The sequence below is a fragment of the Rhinopithecus roxellana genome, chromosome 10 (assembly GCF_007565055.1).
Source record: "Rhinopithecus roxellana isolate Shanxi Qingling chromosome 10, ASM756505v1, whole genome shotgun sequence".
Classification (NCBI taxonomy): domain Eukaryota; kingdom Metazoa; phylum Chordata; class Mammalia; order Primates; family Cercopithecidae; genus Rhinopithecus; species Rhinopithecus roxellana.
Genome location: NC_044558.1, coordinates 12,036,348 through 12,059,274, shown reverse-complemented (window position 1 = coordinate 12,059,274; position 22,927 = coordinate 12,036,348). Strand labels below are relative to the sequence as shown.

Genomic DNA, 22,927 nt, shown 5'->3' with positions numbered 1-22,927 from the left:
TGCATCATGGTTACTTGAGTGTTTATGATATATTGTTGAATTTCCCATTTTTAAATTGGTTTATTTCTAAGTGTGACTTATAACTTTAATATACAAATTTATAATTAGGAGAAATGTCTCATAGAAATTACTATTACTTGTCTCATTCTATACTAAGGGTAAATATCAACTATTTGTATACATTCTTATACAGCTCTTAGTTGAAATGGGAACTTTCTTATTTAGTTGCAACATGAGGAAATTTGAGATGATGTTATTCCAAGACCAGATCTTTCCAAAGGATTTCTTCCAGCCTTAATTATCCACCTCACAGGAAAAACCTTTGCCATTCCCCATCCATTTTTTCTTTTGGCTCCTGAATTCCTGACACAACAAGGTTGTACATATTTCCCACACTCTTGGTTTAGCAGAGTTCTTTTATCAGTTATGTTTTTCTGCAGGAGAAACCCTCCAAAACTACATTAGACATATATGTCTCGCATGTCTTTGGATTTCATTTGTTTGTTTGTTTGTTTTTGGAGATGGCGTCTCATTCTGTTATCCAGGCTGGAGTGCAGTGGGGTGATCTTGGCTCACTGCAACCTCTGCCTCCCAGGTTCAAGTGATTCTCCTGCCTCGGCCTCCCTAGCAGCTGGAACTACAGGTGCACAGCACCACGCTCAGTTAATTTTTGTATTTTTAGTAGAGACAGGGCTTCACCATGTTGGCCAGGTTGGTCTTGATTTCTTGACTTAGTGATGTACCCTCCTTGGACTTCCCTGCTGTCAGCACTGATTTCATTTTTCTAAGCTGGGTATGGTGGATGGCTCTGGAGATTTGAGATGGGCCAAATTCTGCATCTTGGAGATAGAGTTTTGCCAAATTAGTCTGAATCAGGTGATGGCAATCTGACTTCATTAGTTTCTCATTCTGTGTCTGGGAACAGTGTACTAACCAGGCGATATTCTCATGGTAAACGGGAAGAGGAAGAATCCCCAGCATGGAAGCCATCTCAAAGCTCTATGCAAAGTGTAGTAATTTTCTGCTTATCAAAGCAAGTTAAATGATCGATTTGAAGTTCAGGAGCAAGGTAGTCAGTCTTCCTGTGATAGGAGGATACCGCAAGATTATATATCAAAGCGTCTGGTACTCAGGAATTCTTAGAAAATTGATAAATATTTTATCTAATAATAAATATTTAAACATTTGACTTGAGAGAAACTTTACCAAAGTCCTAAGAATCGGAAATATGTTTGATAAATAAATATTATTCATGGGCTGAAAACCCTGAGTGGGAAAATAGGACTAATTTCATCTGGACAATCTCTTGGAAACTCATTTTTTATTTTGAAAATAATGAGAAAATAATTTGTTCCATTCATAAGTGGTGTGCACGTGTGTGTATTTGTGTGCATATTTATGAGCTTGTGAATAATGAAATTATACAAAAGTATTAGCAGGAGGCAGATCTTATGGAGTATTGGCCTGACGGTGGTTCTCAAGAAAACCTTAGCTGCTTTTGATAAAAGCAGTTTGGATTCTGTGTATTTAAATCTGGCATTTTAAAAAGTCCATATTGGTGATGGTCTTAGTTATGACCAAGCTTCCTTTAAGGATTTAAACATTTACTATATGATCTCTGTACCGGGTTATAAAACTTCTCTAACAACTGAAGTCTCTAAAAACAAATGATGGAGAGGTTACACGAAGAAAAATTGTAAACACTGAAAGTGAATTTGTTCTTATTCGTGTACTAACAAATGAGGATTCAGGTTTCCCATCAATTTCAGTATGAATAATTCCAGTCTATAACAAGAACAGACCATGAATGAAATAGTTAATTTGAGTTGTTTGAAAATAAGAATGTTTTCCATAAAGAGATGATTGAACTCATCAATTAACATGCCATAGTGATTTCTGGCTTGACACTGGTCACAGCATTTAAAAGTAAAAAGAATGGGCCGGGCGCGGTGGCTCAAGCCTGTAATCCCAGCACTTTGGGAGGCCGAGACGGGCGGATCACGAGGTCAGGAGATCGAGACCATCCTGGCTAACACGGTGAAACCCCGTCTCTACTAAAAAATACAAAAAACTAGCCGGGCGAAGTGGCGGGCGCCTGTAGTCCCAGCTACTCGGGAGGCTGAGGCAGGAGAATGGCGTAAACCCGGGAGGCGGAGCGGAGCTTGCAGTGAGCTGAGATCCGGCCACTGCACTCCAGCCCGGGCAACAGAGCGAGACTCCGTCTCAAAAAAAAAAAAAAAAAAAAAAAAAAAAAAAAAAAGTAAAAAGAATGACCCAGCACATTCACAAATTAGGTTTGCATAAAATTTAAGGTCAGGACATTCAAGCAATCACAACCAGTGATATTACATTGAGAGGTGAAGCCAGCTGGACTTCTTGGGTTGAGTGGGGAATTGGACAACTTTTCTCTAGCTTGCAAGAGGATTGTGAAATGCACCAATCAGCACTATTTAAAAACCCACCAATCAGCACTCTGTAGCTAGCCAGAGGCTTGTAATGCAACAATCAGTGCTCTGTAAAAAGCACCAAACATTGCTCTGTAAAATGCACCAATCAGCGCTCTGTAAAACACACCAATCAGCAGGATCCTAAAAGTAGCCAATCGCAGGAAGGATTGTAAAAAGGACACTCTGATAGGACAACAATGGAACCTGGGAGGGGACAAATAAGGGAATAAACCTGGTCACCCCAGCCCACAGCAACAACCTGCTCAGGTCCCCTCCCATGTTGTGGAAGCTTTGTCCTTTGGCTCCTCAAGATAAACCTTCCTACTGGTCACTCTTTGGGTCCATGCCATCTTGAAGGGCTGTAACACTCACTGTGAAGCTCCGAGGCTCCATTCTTGAAGTCAGCCAGACCATGAACCGACATGCAGGAACCAACTCCGGACACAATACCAGGATTTAAAAAATTTCTTTTTGTCTGTTCAGACATGATAACTTTTCTACCCATCATTTTTTCCATTCTAGTAGTGGTTATATTTGTTATTGGAAATTTTGCTAATGGCTTCATAGCGTTGGTAAATTGCATTGAGTGGGTCAAGAGACAAAAGATCTCCTTTGCTGACCAAATTCTCACTGCTCTGGCAGTTTCCAGAGTTGGTTTGCTCTGGGCATTTTTATTAAATTGGATTTCAAATGTGTTGAATCTAGCTTTTTATAGTATAGACATAAGACCTACTGCTTATAACCTCTGGGTAGTAACCAGCCATTTCAGCAACTGGCTTGCTACTAGCCTCAGCATATTTTATTTGCTCAAGATTGCCAATTTCTCCAACCTTATTTTTCTTCACTTAAAGAGGAGAGTTAAGAGTGTCATTCTGGTGATGCTGTTGGGGCCTTTGCTATTTTTGGCTTATCATCTTTTTGTGGTAAACATAAATCAGATTGTACGGACAAAAGAATATAAAGGAAACATGACTTGGAAAATCAAATTGAGGAGTGCAATGTACCTTTCAGATGCAACTGTAACCACGCTAGTAAACTTAGTACCCTTCACTCTGACCCTAATATCTTTTCTGCTGTTAATCTCTTCTCTGTTTAAACATCTGAAGAAGATGCAGCTTCATGGCAAAGGATCTCAGGATCCCAGCAGCAAGGTCCACATAAAAGCTTTGCAAACTGTGATCTCTTTCCTCTTGCTATGTGCCATTTACTTTGTGTTCCTAATCATATCAGCTTTTAGTTTTGAGAGTCTGGATAACAAACCTGTCTTCATGTTCTGCCAAGCTATTACATTCAGCTATCCTTCAGCCCACCCATTCATACTGATTTGGGGAAACAAGAAGCTAAAGCAGACTTTTCTTTCAGTTTTGCTGCAAGTGAGGTACTGGGTGAAAGGACAGAAGCCTTTATCTCCATAGATTCACGAGAGGGGCATTGTGTGTCTTCTAGCAGAAAACAAACTGGTGGTGTATGAAACATTTTCTATTTCTTACCGTGTTTTCTCTAATGTATGTGTATGAGTAATTTCCAAACATATACCTAGAAAAGTCTTTTACCTAAAGTTATTCTAAAAATGTGTGTGTGTGTGTGTGTATGTGTGTGTGTGTATATATGTGTGTGTGTTTATGTGGATATGAAAAACTTAAGAACATTGACAATAACATACTCTTTTTTGTTTTTTCACACAAACTGCCAAATTATATAAAATATGACAAAAATTTCTCAGAATTAGGAAGAGATTTATTTCATACATGTATTTTATGTTTCACTTGTAGAATTTATGATGGCTGCTTATAATTATTAAGAACTAACAGCTTATCTCAGGAAAAATACTGCTGTTTTCTATTGTCATTTGAACCACACAAATATACCACAGAGCGTTTAAAATTCATTGTTTGAACCTCTAACTTTTTGAATGGTAAAGACATTCAATTCTAAATAAATAATGAGGATCTATCATTGGGGTTTTATTTCATTATGAATTCCTATTTTATGTTTAGTAAAAAGCAAACAGAATTGTTAGAAAACATTGCACACAATAAAATTTAAGTTACAAGCATATGCAGAGTAAATTTTTTCTATATCTCCCGTAAACTGTACTGAGGAATATTTGATTTCATACAAGTATGTGAATAGCTTAGAAAAAAGATATTCTATAAGAGGGATGAAAAATCATGATCATGATCTTGATCGTTATTATCAGCTTACGTATGCTATTACAAAAGTCATTTCTTCCAGGGTTTGAATTAAAGAATATCTTGTTTTGAAATTGAGCTCTGATGTAAATTATTTTTCATGTTTTTTCTAAAGCACTTTTAAGCCCCTGAATTGCTAATTATATCCTTACCTTCTATTTATAAAATTCCTTCTAAACTTTAGAGAGCTCAAATCTTCTCTTTTCTAAAAAAAAAAAAAAAAAAAAAAAAAAAACAAAAAAAGAAAACCTATCAATGTAAAAATGCTATAGAAATTATGGAAAATAATTCAGTGAAAGTTTTTGTAAATGTTAAAACAGTATCTATAAAATCTATGTATTAATTATGGGATGTGCCTTAACATTGTAATTTTGTTGTCAGTGATGAAAGTGTGTTGACATATTCATTACTAGGAAGTTCTATTATAAGAAAGAAATGTACAGTCTTGGTCACAGCTAAATTCTATATGACTGTATTAATTCTTGGTGTTATAAAATTTTAACGATCTTATTTAAACCTTAAAATAAATCATCCCCACACCTGATTTATGTATTTTTTAATCATATATCTCCCTCAGTACAATGTCAGAACCGTAAACAGTGAGATCATATCTCTCTTGCTTTCTGTTGACTCCCATGAACTAGAACCCAGCAACAAGAATAGATGGTCAAAAATAATATTTTAATGAACAAATAAATGGGTGGATAAAATGGATAAGTTGATGTGGTAAACCAATGAATAGGAAACTCATCACAAAATCTGCGTTGCATGAATTCCCCTGTTCTGGTCTCAGTTTAAGTTTACCGGCTTATCCAAGAAGAATCCTTCCTCAGAGGAAAAGTTTGGCTATTCCACAATTTTAGGGGAAATATCACAATAATATAGTCTTGATGCAGCTGTATCAGGTGTCTGAATTGGAGACAAGGTAGAACATCAAAATTAGGTGGCACCTATTACAATACTTTTAAAAAGCATATAGAAGACTTTGGTCTATTTGCATATGTATTTTTTTCTATTGTGAATTATATATTTGTAATATGATATATTCTAGTTGATTATTATATAAACAAAAATGGCATTTCATTTCAAAAAATTGAGTTAGTAACCAGCTACTTCACAGTGAGGTGCTCTGCTGTTTTGTCTTACATCACTTGTCCCTTGGTGGAGGTTGTGAAAGTCAGACCTCATGCCCACAGTGTGGTAATACATTCCAGTCCCAAATGGAAGGATGATCTGGATCAGGCCAGGTACTAGCCAGGGGAATAGGAGACAGTGAATGGAACCTGAGAAATCACATGTTTTTGTCCAATACCGCCCCCTCCTTGTGCCACTGAGATGTGCTCATGCCTTCCAGTCATGGCTGACTTTATGAGCATATGACTTGCATAGTTGTACAGGGTTTTGTGCTTATAGGGGCTTGTGCTTAGAGGTATTCTATGCTTGGATTAATTTTCTGCACTTGCTGTTTAGTTTGTCAGACAGAGGTTACTCCTCTGCTGAAGAGGGAATGGTCTTGCAATAATTCCACAGAGATTTATTCTCCCCTCTCCTACAGGCTTGTCAGTGACATGAACAGAGTCCTATAATGCCCACTGTGCATGCCTCTAGCAGCTTTGACTTGTGTTGGATCACCTGGCACAGTGGCCAGAGCAGCTTGGACCACAGCCCATATCTGCTGTAGAGCCCTCTTTTGTTCTGGGTTCCACTTGAGACCAGTAGCCTTTGGAAACTTCATTAATGAGTCAGAGCAATATTCTCAAATGTGGAATATGTTGGCTCCAAAATCCCAATAGGCCCCCAAAATATTGTGTCTCTTTTGTAGTGATAGGAAATATATAGGGGGAGCAAAATGCCGTTACTTTAACAAAGGTTGTTTTGACATGTGGACTAGGGCCACTGAAGGCTTTAAAACATCACCTATGTGGTAAGTCCCTGAATCTTCTCAAGTTTATTTCTTTTCTTTTGGTATTTTACTTCCATTCAACTTTAGGATATTTTACTATATTTAAGAAACTTTCCATTTCCCGATTATTGTACCAAGTAATATATTATTATTGTTGTTATTATTTTGAACAGGTTCTCATTCTGTCCCTGAGGCTGGGGTACAGTGGCAGGATCACAGCTCACTGCAGCCTCAACCTTCTGGGCTCAAGTGATTCTCCTGCCCCTGCATTGCTAGCAGCTGAGACTGCAGGGGCACAACACCATGCCTGACTAATTTTTGTGTTTCCTGGAGGGATATGATTTCACCATGTTTGTGTGGCTGGTCTCAGACTCCTGGACTTGAGTGATCTGCTCCTGTCAGTCTCCTAAAGTGCTGTGATTAGTCATGTGCCACAGAGCCTGGGATGTAATATTAATATATTAAATTAGCACGATGTTTTAAAAAATGCAAGTTAAACTGAGAATAGAAGTGACATAGCTCTGACATAAAACAGTGAAGCAGTGTTATTATTCTAAACACAAGGCAAATTGTTTTGATTTTCCCTCTTAATGGGTGTAGATTAAGAAATGTTCAACAAATCACGAGCGCCGTATAAAGTGCCAGAAGCTCTGCTCTGCTCCATGAAGATAGCATATCCTGGAAAGCATTGGTGAGTGCTGATTTAAGTTTATGGTAGTCTGCATTCATTCTATAACCCATCTGGTTTTGATGGAGGCCAGATAGGTTAAGTGAATCGGGTTATAGAAAGGACTATCATCCTCTGTAACTTTCAAGTGTTTTGTCACGGCAGTGACCAATTCCAATTCCTTAGAGAATGCAGTTATTATATTTTATACATTGTGTTGCCAGTAGAGGAGAATTTCAAAGGCTTTCCCTTGGTCCTGCTATAATAATGTTCCTTACTCTACAATTCAGGAAGAATGTGACAGTTCTGCCAGCTGCCATACATATCCATTTCAATTACACATTAGGAAGTTGTAATAACTACAAACGGATTAGATCCACCTTGGGATGGGCATGAGCCGAAGCTCTAGGTAGCATCTGACCTTCAAAACTCCCACTGCAGGCTGGATGTGATGGCTCATGCCTGTAGTCCTAGTACTTTGCGAGGCCAAGATGAGAAGATCATTTGAGAGCAGTAGTTCCCTGTGCAGCATATGGAAACCCCGTCTCTACAAAAAATTTTTTTTAAATTAGCTGGTGTGATTGTGCATGCCCATAGTTCCAAATACTTGGGAAGCTGAGGCAGGAGGATTGCTGGAGCCCAGGCATGCAAAGCTGCAGTGGGCTATGATCCCGCCTCTGTACTCCAACTTGGGTAACCGAGGGAGACTCTGTCTCAGAAGAAGAAAAAAAAAGAAGTGTAAGTTCTCACTGGTGTCTTAAATATCAAGTAAAACAGTATCAAGTCAATAATTAACAACCTTTGGTTCCTGCCTATAGCAAACAGGTAAAATGCAAAGTAGTTACACAAATAGTATATTAACTCCTAAGAAAAATGACCAAAGACAGTTGTATTATCTTTTTTTTGTTGCTGTTTTTTGTTGTTGTTGTTGTTTTTGAGATAGAGTCTTGCTGATGTAAATTATTTTAGTATTTTTTCTAAAGCACTTTTAAACCCCTGAATTGCTAATTATATCCTTATCTTCCATTCAAAAAATTCCTTCTAAACTTCAGATAAAAGAATCCAAATCTTCCTTTTTCTAAAAAAAAAATTATCAGTGTAAAAATAGTATAGAAATTATGAAAAATAATTCATTGAAACTTTTTGTAAATGTAAAAATGGCATCTATGAAATCTGTGTTTTATTTATAGGATGTATTTTGGAGTTATAATTTTGTTGTCAATGAAGAAATGAAAGTGTGTTGACATATTAATAGGAAGTTCTATTATCAGATGGTAATGTACAGTCTTGTTCACAGCTAAATTCTACATAGCTTTATTAATTTTTGGTGTTAGGAAATTTTAACAATGTCAATTAAACCTTAAGATAAATTATCCCCACACCTGATTTATGTTTTTTTTAAACTCATGTATCTTCCTCAGTACAATGTAAGAACTGTAAAAAAAGAGATTCTAGCTCCCAGGACCTAGAATCCAGCACCAAGAATAGATGGTCATAAATGATATTTTAATGAACAAATAAATGGGTGGATAAAATGGATAAGTTGATGTGGTAAACCAATGAAAAGGAAACTCATCACAAAATGTGCAATTGCATGAACTCCCCTCTTCTGGTCTCAGGTTAAGGTTACAGCCTTACGTAAGCAGAATCCTTCCTCGAAGGAAAAGTTTGGCTATTCCACAATTTTAGGGGAAATATCACAATAATATAGTCGATGCAGCTGTATCAGGTGTCCAAATTGAAGACAAGGTAGCACATCAAAATTAGATGGCACCTATTACAATATTTTTAGAAAGTGTATAAATGACTTTGGTCTATTTGCATAAGTATTTTTTCTATTGTGAATTATATATTTGTATTATATTTTCTAGTTGATCATTATTTAAACAAAAATGGCATTTCATTTCAAATAATTGAGTTAGTAACCAGCTACTTTACTAAAATATTTTTTAATGTATTACCTGTTATTAAGGTGATGACATTTATTTAGAAGTCAAGTTCAAGACAAAAATGGCAGGGACATATGGAAATTGAGACAGGAACAAACGTGAAACAATGTGTGGTGATGTGTGGTGTGACTCTGCTGGCAACCACTTCACAGTGAGGTGAGAGAGACAGCATGGTGGTCATCAGATGCGTGCACTTGGCTCCAGCACTTTTCCAGAAGGGTTACAAGGGGAAACCACAGCCTGCATTAGTCCAGGGATGAGAGAGTGAGAAGGGAGAATGGAGAATGTATCTGTTCAACTGTCTTCTGTCTTTGATTTCCCATTGGCCATCGTTTACCAGAGACAGAACTATCATCTCTGCTGTTCTGCCTTTCATCATCCAGTCCTTTGGTGGAGGTTATGAAGGTCAGATCTCATGCCCACAGTGTGGTGATGCATTCAAGTCCCAAATGGAAGGATGATCTGGAACAGGCAAGGTGTTGACCAGAGGAATAGGAGAGAGTGAGGGGAATCTAAGAAAGCACGTGTTTGTGTCCAATACCACCACTTGTGCCACTGAGATGTGCCAATGCCCTCCAGTCATGGCTGCTTTTGAGCATCTGACTTGCACAGTTGTACAGGGTTTTGTGCTTCTAGGGGCTTGTGCGTAGAGGGACTGTATGCTTGGATTAATGTTCTGCACTTGCTGTTTTGTTTATCAGACAGAAGATACTCCTCTGCTGAAGAGGGAATGGTCTTGCACTAATTCCATAGGAATTTGCTCTCCCCTCTCGTACAGGCTTGTTAGTGATATGCACAGAGTGCTATAATGCCCACTGTGCATGCCTCTAGCAGCTTTGAATTCTGCTGTATCATCTGGTACAGTGGCCGGAGCAGCTTGGACTAAAACCTGTATCTGATGTAGAGCCCTCTTTTGTTCTAGGTTCCATTTTAGACCAGTAGCCTTTGGAAGTTTCGTTAATGAGTCAGAGCAATATTTTCAAATGTGGAATATGTTGGCTCCAAAATCCCAGCAGGCCCCCAAAACATTGTGTCTCTTTTGTAGTGATGGGAAATATATGGAGACAGCAACATACTGTTTACTTTAGAAAAGACTGTTTGGACATGTGGACTGGGGACACTGAACGCTTTAAAACATCACCTATATTGTAGGTCTCTGAATCTCCTCAGGTTTATTTCTTTTCTTATGATATTTTCCTTCCATTCAACATTAGGGTATTTTATTGTATTTAAGAAACTTGTCATTTCCTCATTATTGTACCAACTAATATATTATTATTATTGTTATTATTTTGAACAGGTTCTCATTGTGTCCTTGAGGCTGGAGTGCAGTGGCGGGATCACAGTTCATTACAGCCTCAACCATCTGGGCTCAAGTGATTCTCCCACCTCCACATTGCTAGCAGCTGGGAAAGCAGGAGCGCACCACCACACTGGGCTAATTTTTGTATTTTCTGGAGGGCTAGGATTTCACCATGTTTCCCAGGCTGGTCTCAAACTCGTGGGCTCAAGTGATCTACCCATGTCGACCTCCAGAAGTGCTGGGATTACAGTCATGTGCCACAGGGCCCAGTCTTAATATTATTAATATATTAAATTAGGTCGATGATTTAAAAAAAGAAAAGTAAATTAAACCGAGAACAGAAGTGACATAGCTCTGACATAAAACAGTGAAGCAGTGCTATTATTCTTAATACAAGGCAAATTGTTTGATTTTCCCTCTTACTGGGTGTAGATTAAGAAACATTCACCAAATCACGAGCCCTATAAAAAGTACCAGAAGCTATGCTCTGCTCAGTGAAGATAGCATATCCCAGACAGCATTTGTGAGTGTTGATTTAAGTTTATGGTAGTCTGTATTTATTTTATAACCGATCTGGTTTTAGCAGAGGCCAGAGAGGTTAAGTGAATTGGGTTATAGAAAGGACTACCATCCTCTGTAACTTGCAAGTGTTTTGTCATGGCAGTGACCAATTCCATTCCTTAGGGAATGCGGTTATTATATTTTATACATTGTGTTGCCAGTAGTGGAGAATTGCAGAGGCTTCCTCTTGGTCCCACTATAATAATGTCCCTTACTCTACAGTTCAGGAAGAATGTGACAATTCTGCTAGCTGCCTTAGATATCCATTTCAATGACCCATTCAGGAAGAGGTAATAACGACAAACTGAGTAGATTCACCTTGGGATGGACATGAGCCAAAGCTCTAGGTAGCATCTGACCTTCAAGCACTCCTCCTGCAGGCTGGATGTGATGTCTCATGCCTGTAGTCCTAGTACTTTGGGAGGCCAAGGTGGGAGGATCTTTTGAGAGTAGGAGTTCTCTGTGCAGCATATAGAAACTCCAACTCTACAAAAAATTTAAAAAATTAGCTGGCGTGGTGGTGCATCCCTATAGTTCCAAATACTTGAGAAACTGAGGCAGGAGGATTGCTTGAGCCCAGGCACTCAAGGTTGCAGTGGACTATGATCCTGCCACTGTACTCCAGCTTGGGTAACAGAGGGAGATTCTGACTCAGAAGAAAAAGAAAAAAGAAGTGTAAGTTCTCACTGGTGTCTTAAATATCAAGTAAAACAAGATGAAATCAATAATTAACAATCTTTGGTTCCTGCCTAGAGCAAACAGGTCAAATGGAAGGTAGTTATACAAATACTATATTAACTCCTAAGAAAACGAACCAAAGACAGTTTTATTATTATCTTTTTGTTGTTGTTGTTGTTGTTTGTTGTTTGAGATGGAGTCTTGCTCTGTCTCCCAAGCTGGAGAACAGTGGTGTGATCTCGATTACCTACAACCTTCACCTCCTGGGTTCCAGTGATTCTCCTGGTGCAGCCACCTGAGTAGCTGGGATTATAGGTGTGCATCATCACACCTGGCTAGTTTTTGCATTTCTAGTGGATACAGGGTTTCACTGTATTGGCCATGCTGGTTTCGAACTCCTGACCTCATGTGATCCACCTGCCTCGGCCTTCCGAAGTGCTGGGATCACAGGCCTGAGCCACTGCACCAGCCTATTATCTGCTTTTTTTTTTTTTTTTTTTTTTTTTTTTGAGATGGAGTCTCGCTCTGTCACCCAGGCTGGAGTGCAGTGGCCGGATCTCAGCTCACTGCAAGCTCCGCCTCCCGGGTTTACGCCATTCTCCTGCCTCAGCCTCCCAAGTAGCTGGGACTACAGGCGCCCGCCACCTTGCCCGGCTAGCTTTTTGTATTTTTTAGTAGAGACAGGGTTTCACCATGTTAGCCAGGATGGTCTCGATCTCCTGACCTCGTGATCCACCCGTCTCGGCCTCCCAAAGTGCTGGGATTACAGGCTTGAGCCACCGCGCCCGGCCTTATCTGCTTTTTATAGGTGATTATACTGAGGCAGGGAGTAGTTGTAAAATGGAGTCTCAGATCATAGGTTTACCAAGCCAGGAATCTGGTTTCCTGTCCTGGCAGTGTGACTCCAAGATCCCCTCTTAGAAACCATTATACTATAAAAACTGAAAAGAAATAAAATCCAAGATTGGAGACTGATTTTAACATCCATTCATCTTAAACCATTAAGTAATAAAAAATAAATTATACAGAGGAAAATAAAACTGAATATTATACACAGAGAAGTGTAGACTCTTCAATGGAAAACACTTTTAAGTGCCCAAAGAATAGTTATAAAATTGCTGAGTATTTTAATTAAATAACTAGTATTGAAGTATTAGGCTCAAGAGAATAACTTAGTCAAAGTCCTAAACATGAGAGATTAAGTCTGATAAGCATTGAAAATGTGCTGAAAAACCCGAGTAAGAAAATTATTTTTTCATTTTAGTAATTAGAGGACAGTAATTTTTCCCAACCATGAGTGGTGTGTGTGTGTGTGTGTGTACGTGTTTGTGTTAATGAGCATGTTAACAATAAGTTATACAAAAGTATTAGCTAGCAGCAACCAGATTTTAAGGAATATTGGCCTTCCTGGGCTTCCCAAGAAAACTTTGTATGCTTTTGATAGGAAAAGTTGGAATTCACTAAATCTGGCATGGAAAAAAATGAAGATTCAACAGTGGTCATGATTCTAGTTTTGACCAAGCTTCATATAACAATGTAGGCATCTGATGTACGATTTATGTATTAGAATAGAAAATTTCCTTAACAACTGCCATTGTGAATACAAATTATGGAGAGTTTAAACAAGGAAAAAATTACAAAATGATGAATAAGAAAATGACCCGATTTACATGCTAGCAAATGAGAATTCAGCTTTCACTTCAACATCAGTATGAAACATTTTATCTTATAACAAGGGCATATTATTTGAATAGAAGTTAATTTGAACTGTTTTGGAAATTATCATGTTTTCTATTAAGACAGCCTTGAACTCATTCAATAGCATGCCCCAGTGCTTTCCATTTTGACATTAGTCAGAGAATTTTTTTTCTTTCTTGCTTTTTTTTTTTTTTTTGAGATGGAATCTTGCTCTGTTGCCCAGGCTGGGGTGCAGTGGCCTGATCTCAGCTCACTCCAAACTCCGCCTCCCGGGTTCATGCCGTTCTCCTGCCTCAATCTCTCTAGTAGCTGGGACTACAGGGGCCTGCCGCCACGCCTGGCTAATTTATTTCTATTTTTGGTAGAGAGGGGGTTTCATCGCATTAACCAAGATGGTCTGGATCTCCTGACCTCGTGATCCGCCCACCTCGACCTCCCAAAGTGCTGGGATGACAGGCGTGAGCTACCATACCCAGCCAGTCAGAGAACATAAAAGGAACAAGAATATTACTGCACAACCAGAAATCAACTGCACATAAAAATTAAGGTCAGGCCCTTATGGGAATCTTGTCCATTGATATTGGGTCTGCCTTAAAAAAATTCGGACATGGTATCTTTATTACTACTCCTTTTTTTTTTTTTTTCTATAGCAGCAATGGTAGAATTCGTATTTTCCCATGGGCAACTTCATTATGCTTATAGACTATTTTTATATTTCAACATTTCTTTTTCTTTGAGTCCTTTTAAGGAGTTGTTAAACAATGCTGAAATTTGCCTTTCAGGATGCTGTTAACGAATCATGTTTTCTCAAAGTAATTTGACATAATGTTTGGTTAAAATAAATATATCTAGTATAATTACACTTGTTCATAACAAAAGAGTATTTAAAACTTTAAGAAAAAGTATTAGAAAAACGAATAAAGGAGTATGAATAAATATGTAATTCATTATTAATAAATGTGCATGAAATAGTCATAGAATTTAAACAGAGTAACACTTTTTAAATAAACGATACATTCTAAATTATAATCAAAAAAGGCTTATAAAATGTTAGGTTTAATATTTTATATAAATATAAAGGTATAAAAACTAGTCTGATGTTACTTATTTTGGAAAGCATATGAAGTAACGGGAATTCTCATACACTACTCCCAGGATTGTAAATCAGTGCAATTACATTGAGTATGGCATTATCTGATTAAGATGATGGATCACATTCGAAGACCCAGTATTTGCACTTTTGTCAGAATACACATGCACACACATGCATATCACTGAGGTTTAATAGCTAAAGTTGAGAAGTCTCTCAAATTTCCATCAATGATAAAATGTATAAATAAATTATGGCACACTTGTACAACGGAATACTACACAACAATCAATATCAACCAATTAGAGAGACATGTTTACAAAGAAGATAAATAAAAAGGAAAGTGAACAAATTTGAACTACATAGATATGAGAGATACTAAGATGGAAAAAAGATTCAGTATAATTCTGTTCATATAAAGTATACAAAAATATATTTGTAATGAATTGTCATTTATTACATTGTTGTCAAAATTCTAAAGTGAGACATATGAGTGACTATCATAACAATTGGGATAGAAGGGATGGAGGAAACACAATGGAAATGATATCAACAGGAAGGCCCAAATGGGGAGTGTCTGGATTGCTGGCAAATTATATTTTATGACCAAGATGTGGTAACATGACTCTTAATGCTATATTTTTTTCTTTACTGTACATTTAGGCTTTAATTCTTTATATATGTGTTTCACGATAATGAAAATATTTAAAAAGCAGAAACATATAATAAATTAATGCATATAAAATAGGCTGAAAAAACATATTCTTATAGACATCATTGTAATTAGATTTTTTGCTGAATAAAGAAGAATAGAACATTATGATAGTAAGAAATATAAGATAAAATTTTAAACTTTTCTTTAAATTAATTTAAAAAAGAAAGAGATAAGCAGGAAGTCTACGTCCACATTCTTAATGTTATTCTTACTTCAAAACATCAGATTTTGAGCTTCTGTATTTTACCAAACACCTTTTTTTCTTATTTCCAATTTAATTATTTATGAAAACATTTCAATGTGGCAGAAATTAGTTAATTTCCAATAAATTATGATAATATAGACATTAAATATACAGGACAATTTTTCTAAATTTATTCCTAAGTGAAATAATTCTGCACATATTTTTACCATTCAAAGATTATAACACCATGCATATGTACACATGTGTGAGGAAAAATATTTTGATACTACAAATTTTTTGAATATTAGAGAAAAATTAGTAGAAAGATAATTTTGTTAAGGCATAAAACATATTTAGTGTAACTACTTTGACTGCTATAGTAAAATCACCCAGATTTTGTGATCATAGCTGAGAAGGTAAATAAGCAGTCAAGAGAATTTAACTTGGTAATAATGCTATTAAAAGATGAAATGCAGTTTATACACTCTATAAGTGCACAGAGTATTTGTTTAAGTTCATATGAAAGTGGAAAAAAATTAAACAGCCAAAAAGAGGGTATTCTTTGCTAGAGGTCACTTTTGCCATAATTTTTAGAATGGGGTAAATGAAAAAAAGGTCTCAAGTAAATCATTAGATATATGTTGGTTTCATGTTTTTCTTGATGAAATACTATGTGAGGGTATTTTTCTAGCCCTGATTCTGAGATTAATGTAAGAATCGTGTCCAGCACCGTGGCTCATGCCTGTAATCCAAGCACTTTTGAAGTCGAGGCTGGTGGATCATGTGAAGTCAGGAGTTGCAGACCGGCCTGGCCAACATAGTGAAACCCATTGTCTACTAAAAATATAAAAACTAGCTGGATGTAGTGGTGGGCACCTGTAATCACAGCTACTTGGGAGGCTGAGGCAGGAGAATGGCATGAACCCGGGAGGCAGAGTTTGCAGTGACCCATCGTGCCATTTCACTGCAGCCTGGGTGACAAGAGTGAAACTCCATCTGAAAAAAAAAAAAAAAAGTAAAGCCATGAGTAAGAATAATAGTGTTCTCCAATGACCCTTATCTCTAGTACTTTGAAGACTCAAATCACATTTATTAAATAACATTCTCCCTTTTAGCTGACATCATCATCATTACTATCATCATCTACATTTACATGTATCTTATTAAATGATTTATTTCTGAAATATTTACACACATAATTTGGATATCGTCGATGTAATTTCTAAGAGATGTCATTATGGGAAAGTTATATTAGTAAACAGCAAATTTCAAGTCAAGCTGAATACTTTAGATTTGGCAAGTTAGGTACAGTGCAGTTTAAAATATTTTGCTTAAGAAAACAATTATAGATTATAGATGATATTAAACTAATCCAAGGAACACTATAAAAATATTTTGATTTTAGTATAAATAAAATCACTTAATAAAAATAAATAAACCATTTCATGATCAAGCTCTTATTTCTAAAGAGAGGATTTTAGGCCTAAATAAATCAAACAGAACTAAATCTTCCCTCATATCTTCTCTATGTCATTTGGATAATGATGGAATTCAAAGGCACAGGCAACTGTTTCTACAATGTAAACAAAGTGAAAATTAATTCATGGAATACAATGATGTAGCTGTTGTTGATGAACTGTATTTTATCTATTGCAATGATATTCTGAGATTCAGTGCTGCTCATTGAGTTCCCCTCTGAGCAAAGTTTGTGGTGAGGACACAGCAAAAGACAAGCTACTGTCTCCAGAAAGCTACTCACATCAACTTCATTTCCAGTTTCTTTCAAATTGAAGGTAAATTCTACCATGAAGATTTTATTCTATTCTCTAACCAAAGCATTGGGAAAAGAAGAAAATTGTTACCATTTTCATTTCTAACATACTGAAACAGAAATCAAAAAATTCAAAAAACCAAAAGCACTGTAAAAAGAACATGGTGTTAAGAGTAGTTTGTTCAGTTCCCCCATGGAAAACGATTTATGGAAGGAGAATAAAAGATGATTCTGAACACAAAAGCAATAAGACCGAAAACATGAATTATCAATATTGAGAATCCAATAGACAGTGTTAACCGGTTAGATGCAGTAGAAGAGAGAATTAGCAAATTGGAAAATAGCTACACAGAATGAAACATAGAGAGAAAGAGATTGAAAATACAAGGCTAGAGGGTAACACATTGATGCTACCATCAGAACACCTAATGTACTGCTTGGGTAACACATTGATGCTATCATCAGAACACCTAATGTACTGCTGGAGTTCTGTCAGATCAGAGGAGAGAATCGCACAAGAGAAATGTTGCAAGGATTTTTCCAAAAGTGGTAAAATGTATCCCTCCATATATTTTTTGTAATCTCAAACTGTAGGCATGATAACTAAAACCAATTAACAAAAAATAATAAAGGGCACCAAAGATCAATAGAAAATCTGAAAAGTAGCTAGAGGTAGAAGATAGAATATGTTGGAAAGAACTACATTCTAAATACAACCTGATTTTAACAGAAAATATGGAAGCAGGAATTCAAAGGAATCATGTCTTCTAAGCATTTCCAAAGAGTAGTAGACTTTCATAAACAGAAATTGAAAATGCTATTTTTCTGATACAACAAAAATTACTGAAAATACAAAGTTGAACATGCAAGGAGCAATAACAATTAATGACAATAAAAAATAAGTGTGTAACTCTAAATTAATCATGACTGTGTAAACCAGTAGTGTCTTGTTGGATTAAGTGTATAATTGATATATGCAAATAGCAATAAAGAGACTGGAGATAAAAGTGACAGGAATAAATTTAGTCAAACCATGTTTTGGGCTTTTCTATGACTGTGAGATAATCAAGGACCCTGTAATCCTATACCCAGCTATATATATGCAAAGGAATTGTAGCAAATGATATGTGAAAGAATGTTCATTGTAGCATTATTCTAATAGCTCAAAAAAATAAGCTGCCCATATGTATATCAAATAAGGATGGATTCATAATTACAGTAAAATCATAAAATAGAAAAATCTAGAGAAGTGAAAAGAAATGAATCACATGTACGTGTACCTATGTGATGAAATTTCAGATACATGATGTTGAGCCCAGGAAGTCATGAATAAGAACATATAGGATTGCACCTCTACACAGTTCAAAGCAGGCCAAACCAAGCTACTGAATTTTGGGTTGCATACCTAGTTGGTAAAGTATAAAGAAAATTGAAAAAAATGATCATCATAAATTATGGATGTTGCTTATCACAGGTGTGAAGAAAGTTGTAGGGGATTGGGAAGTGGCATTGAGGTAAACCTAGGCTCTTAGCAATGTCCATGTCTTGCCCTACATAATGGTTACATGAGTGTTTATGATACATTGCTATGTTTTCCACTTTCATTTTAGCCCATTTCTAAATGTGCAGTCTAGCTATAATATAAAAAATATTAATGAGGAGAAGTGTTCCATGAAAATTATTACTCTGCTCATTAGATACTGAATGGAAAAATCCACTATTTGTATACTTTCATGTATAACTCCAAAAGATTTTAAGTAGAAGTGATCTGATTTTTGTTGCAACTTTTGGAAATTTGACATGATGTTAACTGCCAACTCCAGATTTTTCAATAGGTTTTTCTTTTAGGTTTAATTATCCACTTCATATGACAAAACTTTGACATTCTCCATCTATTTTTCCCTTGGATCTAGAATTCCTAACACAACAAGAGTGGACATATTTCCCACAGTCTTAGTTTAGCAGAATATCTATATCGCTTATGTTTTTTCTAAAAGAAAAAATCCTCCCAAACTGCCTTAGGTATTTGTGTCTCATATGTCTTTGGATTTCATTTTTCTAAGTTAGGTTCGGTGGATGACTGCGGTGATTGGAGTTGGGCCACGTACTGCATCTTGAAGCTAGTTAGAGTTTGGCTGATTTAGGCTAGATCAATCTATGGCATTCTGACTCCATTAGTTTCTCATTCTTCTTCTGGGAACAGTGTACTAGTCAGATGATGTCCTCATGGAGAATGGAAAAGAGCAAGAAACTCCAATATGGAAGCCGTCTTAAATCTCCGTGTAAAGTCTACTAATTTCCTGCTGACTGAAGCAAATTACCCGACTGAATGCGGAGTCTAAGGTCAAGGTAGTCACTCTGCCTGTGATGGGAGGATACTGCAGGATTATATGACAAAGTGTAGGGGACTTAGAAATATTTATAAAATTGCTGAATAGTTTAATTAAATAATATTTAAACAAAAAGCAGACTTGAGACTAAATTTACCAGAAGCCTAAGCATGAGAAACATGTTTGATAAATATTATTCATTGTCCAACAACCCTGAGTGGAATACGAGTAATTCCACCTGGAGGACTCGTTTTCCATTTGGGGAATTATAAGAAAATAATTCCTTCCATCCCCTGAGGTTGTGAGCATATGTGTGTCTATTAATCATTATCAGAAACCAGATTTTTAGGTGTATTGGCCTCCCAGGACTTTCCAAGATAATCTTGGATGATATTGATAAAAGGTTTAGGTTCTGGTATTTACATTGTGTATTAAAAAAACATATTCATATGATTCTAGTTATGACCAACCACCTTAAACAATTTAGACATTTACTGTTTGATATCTGTATTGGGTTTTAAAATTTCCCTATGTAACAACTGAAGATGCTGAACACAAATTATGGGGAGGTTAAACAAGTAAAAAAATTGCAAAACAATAAAAAAGAATATGCCTTTATTTGCACACTAACACATAAGAATTCACTTTTCACTTCATCCTCAGTATAAAAAATTTCAGCATACAGCAAAGACAGACACTGTATGAAGAGGAATGAATTTGAGCTCTTTTGAGAATAACAATATTTTCTATTTCTATAAAGACAGCTTTGGCCTCATCCATCAGCATATGCTGGTGTTTTCCTGCTGACATTAACCACTGAATTTAAAGGCAGAAAATGTTATTGCACATTTAAAAATCAAGTGTTTATTAAATTTCAGGTCTGGCTATTAAAGGAATCACAACCACTGTTATTAAGCCGGCATTTTTTTCTTTCTTTTTGTTTGTTCAAACATGATATGATTTCTGCTTATTATTTTATCAGTTCTGGTATTGTTTACATTTGTTCTTGGAAATGTAGCCAATAGCATCATAGCTCTAGTAAATGTCATTGACTGGGTTAAGACACAAAAGATCTCCTCAGCTGACCAAATTCTCACTGCTCTGGTGGTTTCCAGAATTAGTTTATTCTGGGATAAATTAGTGTATTGGTATGCAACTGTGTTTACTTTCACTTTATTTAGTTTAGAAGTAGGAATTGTTGCTTCTAATGTCTCGACAATAACCAAACATTTCAGCATCTGGTTGCTACTAGCCTCAGCATATTTTGTTTGCCCAAGATTTGACAATTTCTGCAACCTTATTTTTCTCCACCTAAAGAAGAGGATTAAGAATGTTGCTCTGGTGATACTGTTGGGGCCCTTGCAATTTTTGATTCATAATCTTGCTCTGGTTACCACAGATGAGAGTGTGTGGACAAAAGAATATGAAGGGAATTTGTCTTGGAAGGTCAAATTGAGGAATGCAATACACCTTTCAAACATGGCTGTACCCACACTAGCAAACTTCACACCCTTCACTCTGACACTAATATCTTTTCTGCTGTTAATCTGTTCTCCGTGTAAACATCTCAAGAAGATGCAGCTCCATGGCAAAGGATCTCAAGATCTCAGCACCAAGGTCCACATAAAAGCTTTCCAAACTATGATCTCCTTCCTCATGTTATTTGGCATTTACTTTCTGTGTCTAATCACATCAACTTGGAATAGTAGGACACAGCAGAGCAAACTTGTGTTCCTGCTTTGCCAGACTCTTGCAGTCATGTATCCTTCCTTCCACTCATTAATCCTGATTCTGGGTAGTAGGAAGCCAAAACAGACCTTTCTTTTCATTTTGGGGCCGGTGACATGCTGAGTGAAATAACAGAAACCCTCAACTCCGTAGATTCACAAGGGGAGCATCGTGTATCTTCTAGCAGAAAACAAACTGATAGTATCTGGAATATTTTATATTTCCATTGGTTTTTCCATAGTGTATGTATTTGAGTAATTTCAAAACAGATACCTAGAAAAGTCTTATAGGTATATATATATATGTGTGTGTGTGTGTGCGTGCGCGCACGCATGTGTATGAATAACAACACTGACCATAAACTACGAAGCTGAGTATATTTCACACATATATGTATGTATACTTTATGATAGTTCATCATGTGATATTTCATGTGAAGAATTTATTATCTCTCCTTATAATTAAGAACTTACAGTTTTTATCAGGACGTCATTTCTCTTTTCCATTTTAATTTGTACCACATATATGTACTTAACTGTCATTGTTTGAACCTAATTTTTTGGATGGTAAAAACATTCAATTCTAAATCAATGATGAGAATGTATCTTTGGGGCAGGTTTTATTTTATTATGAATTCTTATTTTATGTTTTGTAGAAAGTGAATAGAATTTTTGTTAGATAATGATGGACACTATAAAATTTGAGTGACAAACATATGTAAATTTTGTATATGTATACCAAAAACAGTACTAAAGTGTACTAGGTTTAATACCAGTATGTGAATAGCTTAGAAAAAAAAACACCATTTCTATAATAGAAATGAAGAAACATGATCATGATAATTTCAGTGCTGTTGTAATTTTTTATGTGTAGTTAGAAAAGTCATTTCTTCTACTTTTTGAATTAAAGAAAACTTCTTTTGAAGTTGACACCTGATGTCAAGTATTTCAATTTATTTTGTTTAGACATCTCTGAGCCCCTGAATTTTCAGTGTTCTCCTTTATCTCCCATTCCTAATATTCCTCAAAAAAATTCAAATATTCCCTTTCTTAAAAAAATCTCAATTTAAAGAGGTTATGGAAACTATGGATCATAATTGAATGAAACATTCTGAAAATGTTAAAAATCATCTGTCAAATCTATATCATGATGACAGGAAATGTATTAATGATATGTTTTACTGGGGGTGGGCTGTGAGCTGAGGCTCCTCAGACATCTCTTTCTATTTTTAGTTTGTTTTCCCCCATAGTTTCTCCAGCATTTGGCTCAAGGCGCCGAGGGCACATGTGACAAGAAGGTGCCTGCTTTTTAAACCTTGGCAGTTCTTCTGTGTCAGTTCTGAGACAGACGGTACACTAAAACACATCATGAAGGCCCGTTTTGAAGGGTAGGGGAATAAGCCTCCATCTATTCATGTGAGGTGTGTCGAAGCACTTGGACATGTTTTCAAACTACCAAATTTGATAATTCAGAAATGTGCTCCCTTTTCCAACTTCATCCTGATACAAATGTATGATCTCTGGATGCTGCCAATATTCTCCTCAATTCCATCACCAGCCTTTCTCCATAATTCAGAATCTGTAGACTAAGTTGTAAAACTAATGACTGTCAATGTATTCTACATGAAATAGTTGGCCAGAGAAAGAGAAAAGCATGATAAGTAGTAAAAATATATACACAGTTTTGCTTACACTAATGATCCAATAACACC

The 22,927-nt window shown here is 36.3% G+C and overlaps 2 protein-coding genes across 2 annotated transcripts; both read left to right on the top strand.

Annotated features, from left to right (window-relative positions):
- Nucleotides 1-2,932: 2,932 nt before the first annotated feature.
- On the top strand, nt 2,933-3,862 carry LOC104674188 (taste receptor type 2 member 31-like). Its single transcript, XM_010378448.1, has one exon. The coding sequence runs from the start codon at nt 2,933-2,935 to the stop codon at nt 3,860-3,862; it is 930 nt and encodes a 309-aa protein (XP_010376750.1).
- Nucleotides 3,863-20,378: 16,516 nt separating this feature from the next.
- LOC104674187 (taste receptor type 2 member 19-like) lies at nt 20,379-21,339 on the top strand. Its single transcript, XM_010378447.1, is given in 1 exon segment — nt 20,379-21,339. A coding segment is annotated over 1 exon segment (900 nt). The 5' UTR covers nt 20,379-20,439.
- Nucleotides 21,340-22,927: the final 1,588 nt, after the last annotated feature.

What these genes read in the sequence shown, in the direction of transcription:
- LOC104674188 (XM_010378448.1), top strand. Translation starts at nt 2,933, where the DNA reads ATGATAACTTTTCTACCCATCATTTTTTCCATTCTAGTAGTGGTTATA.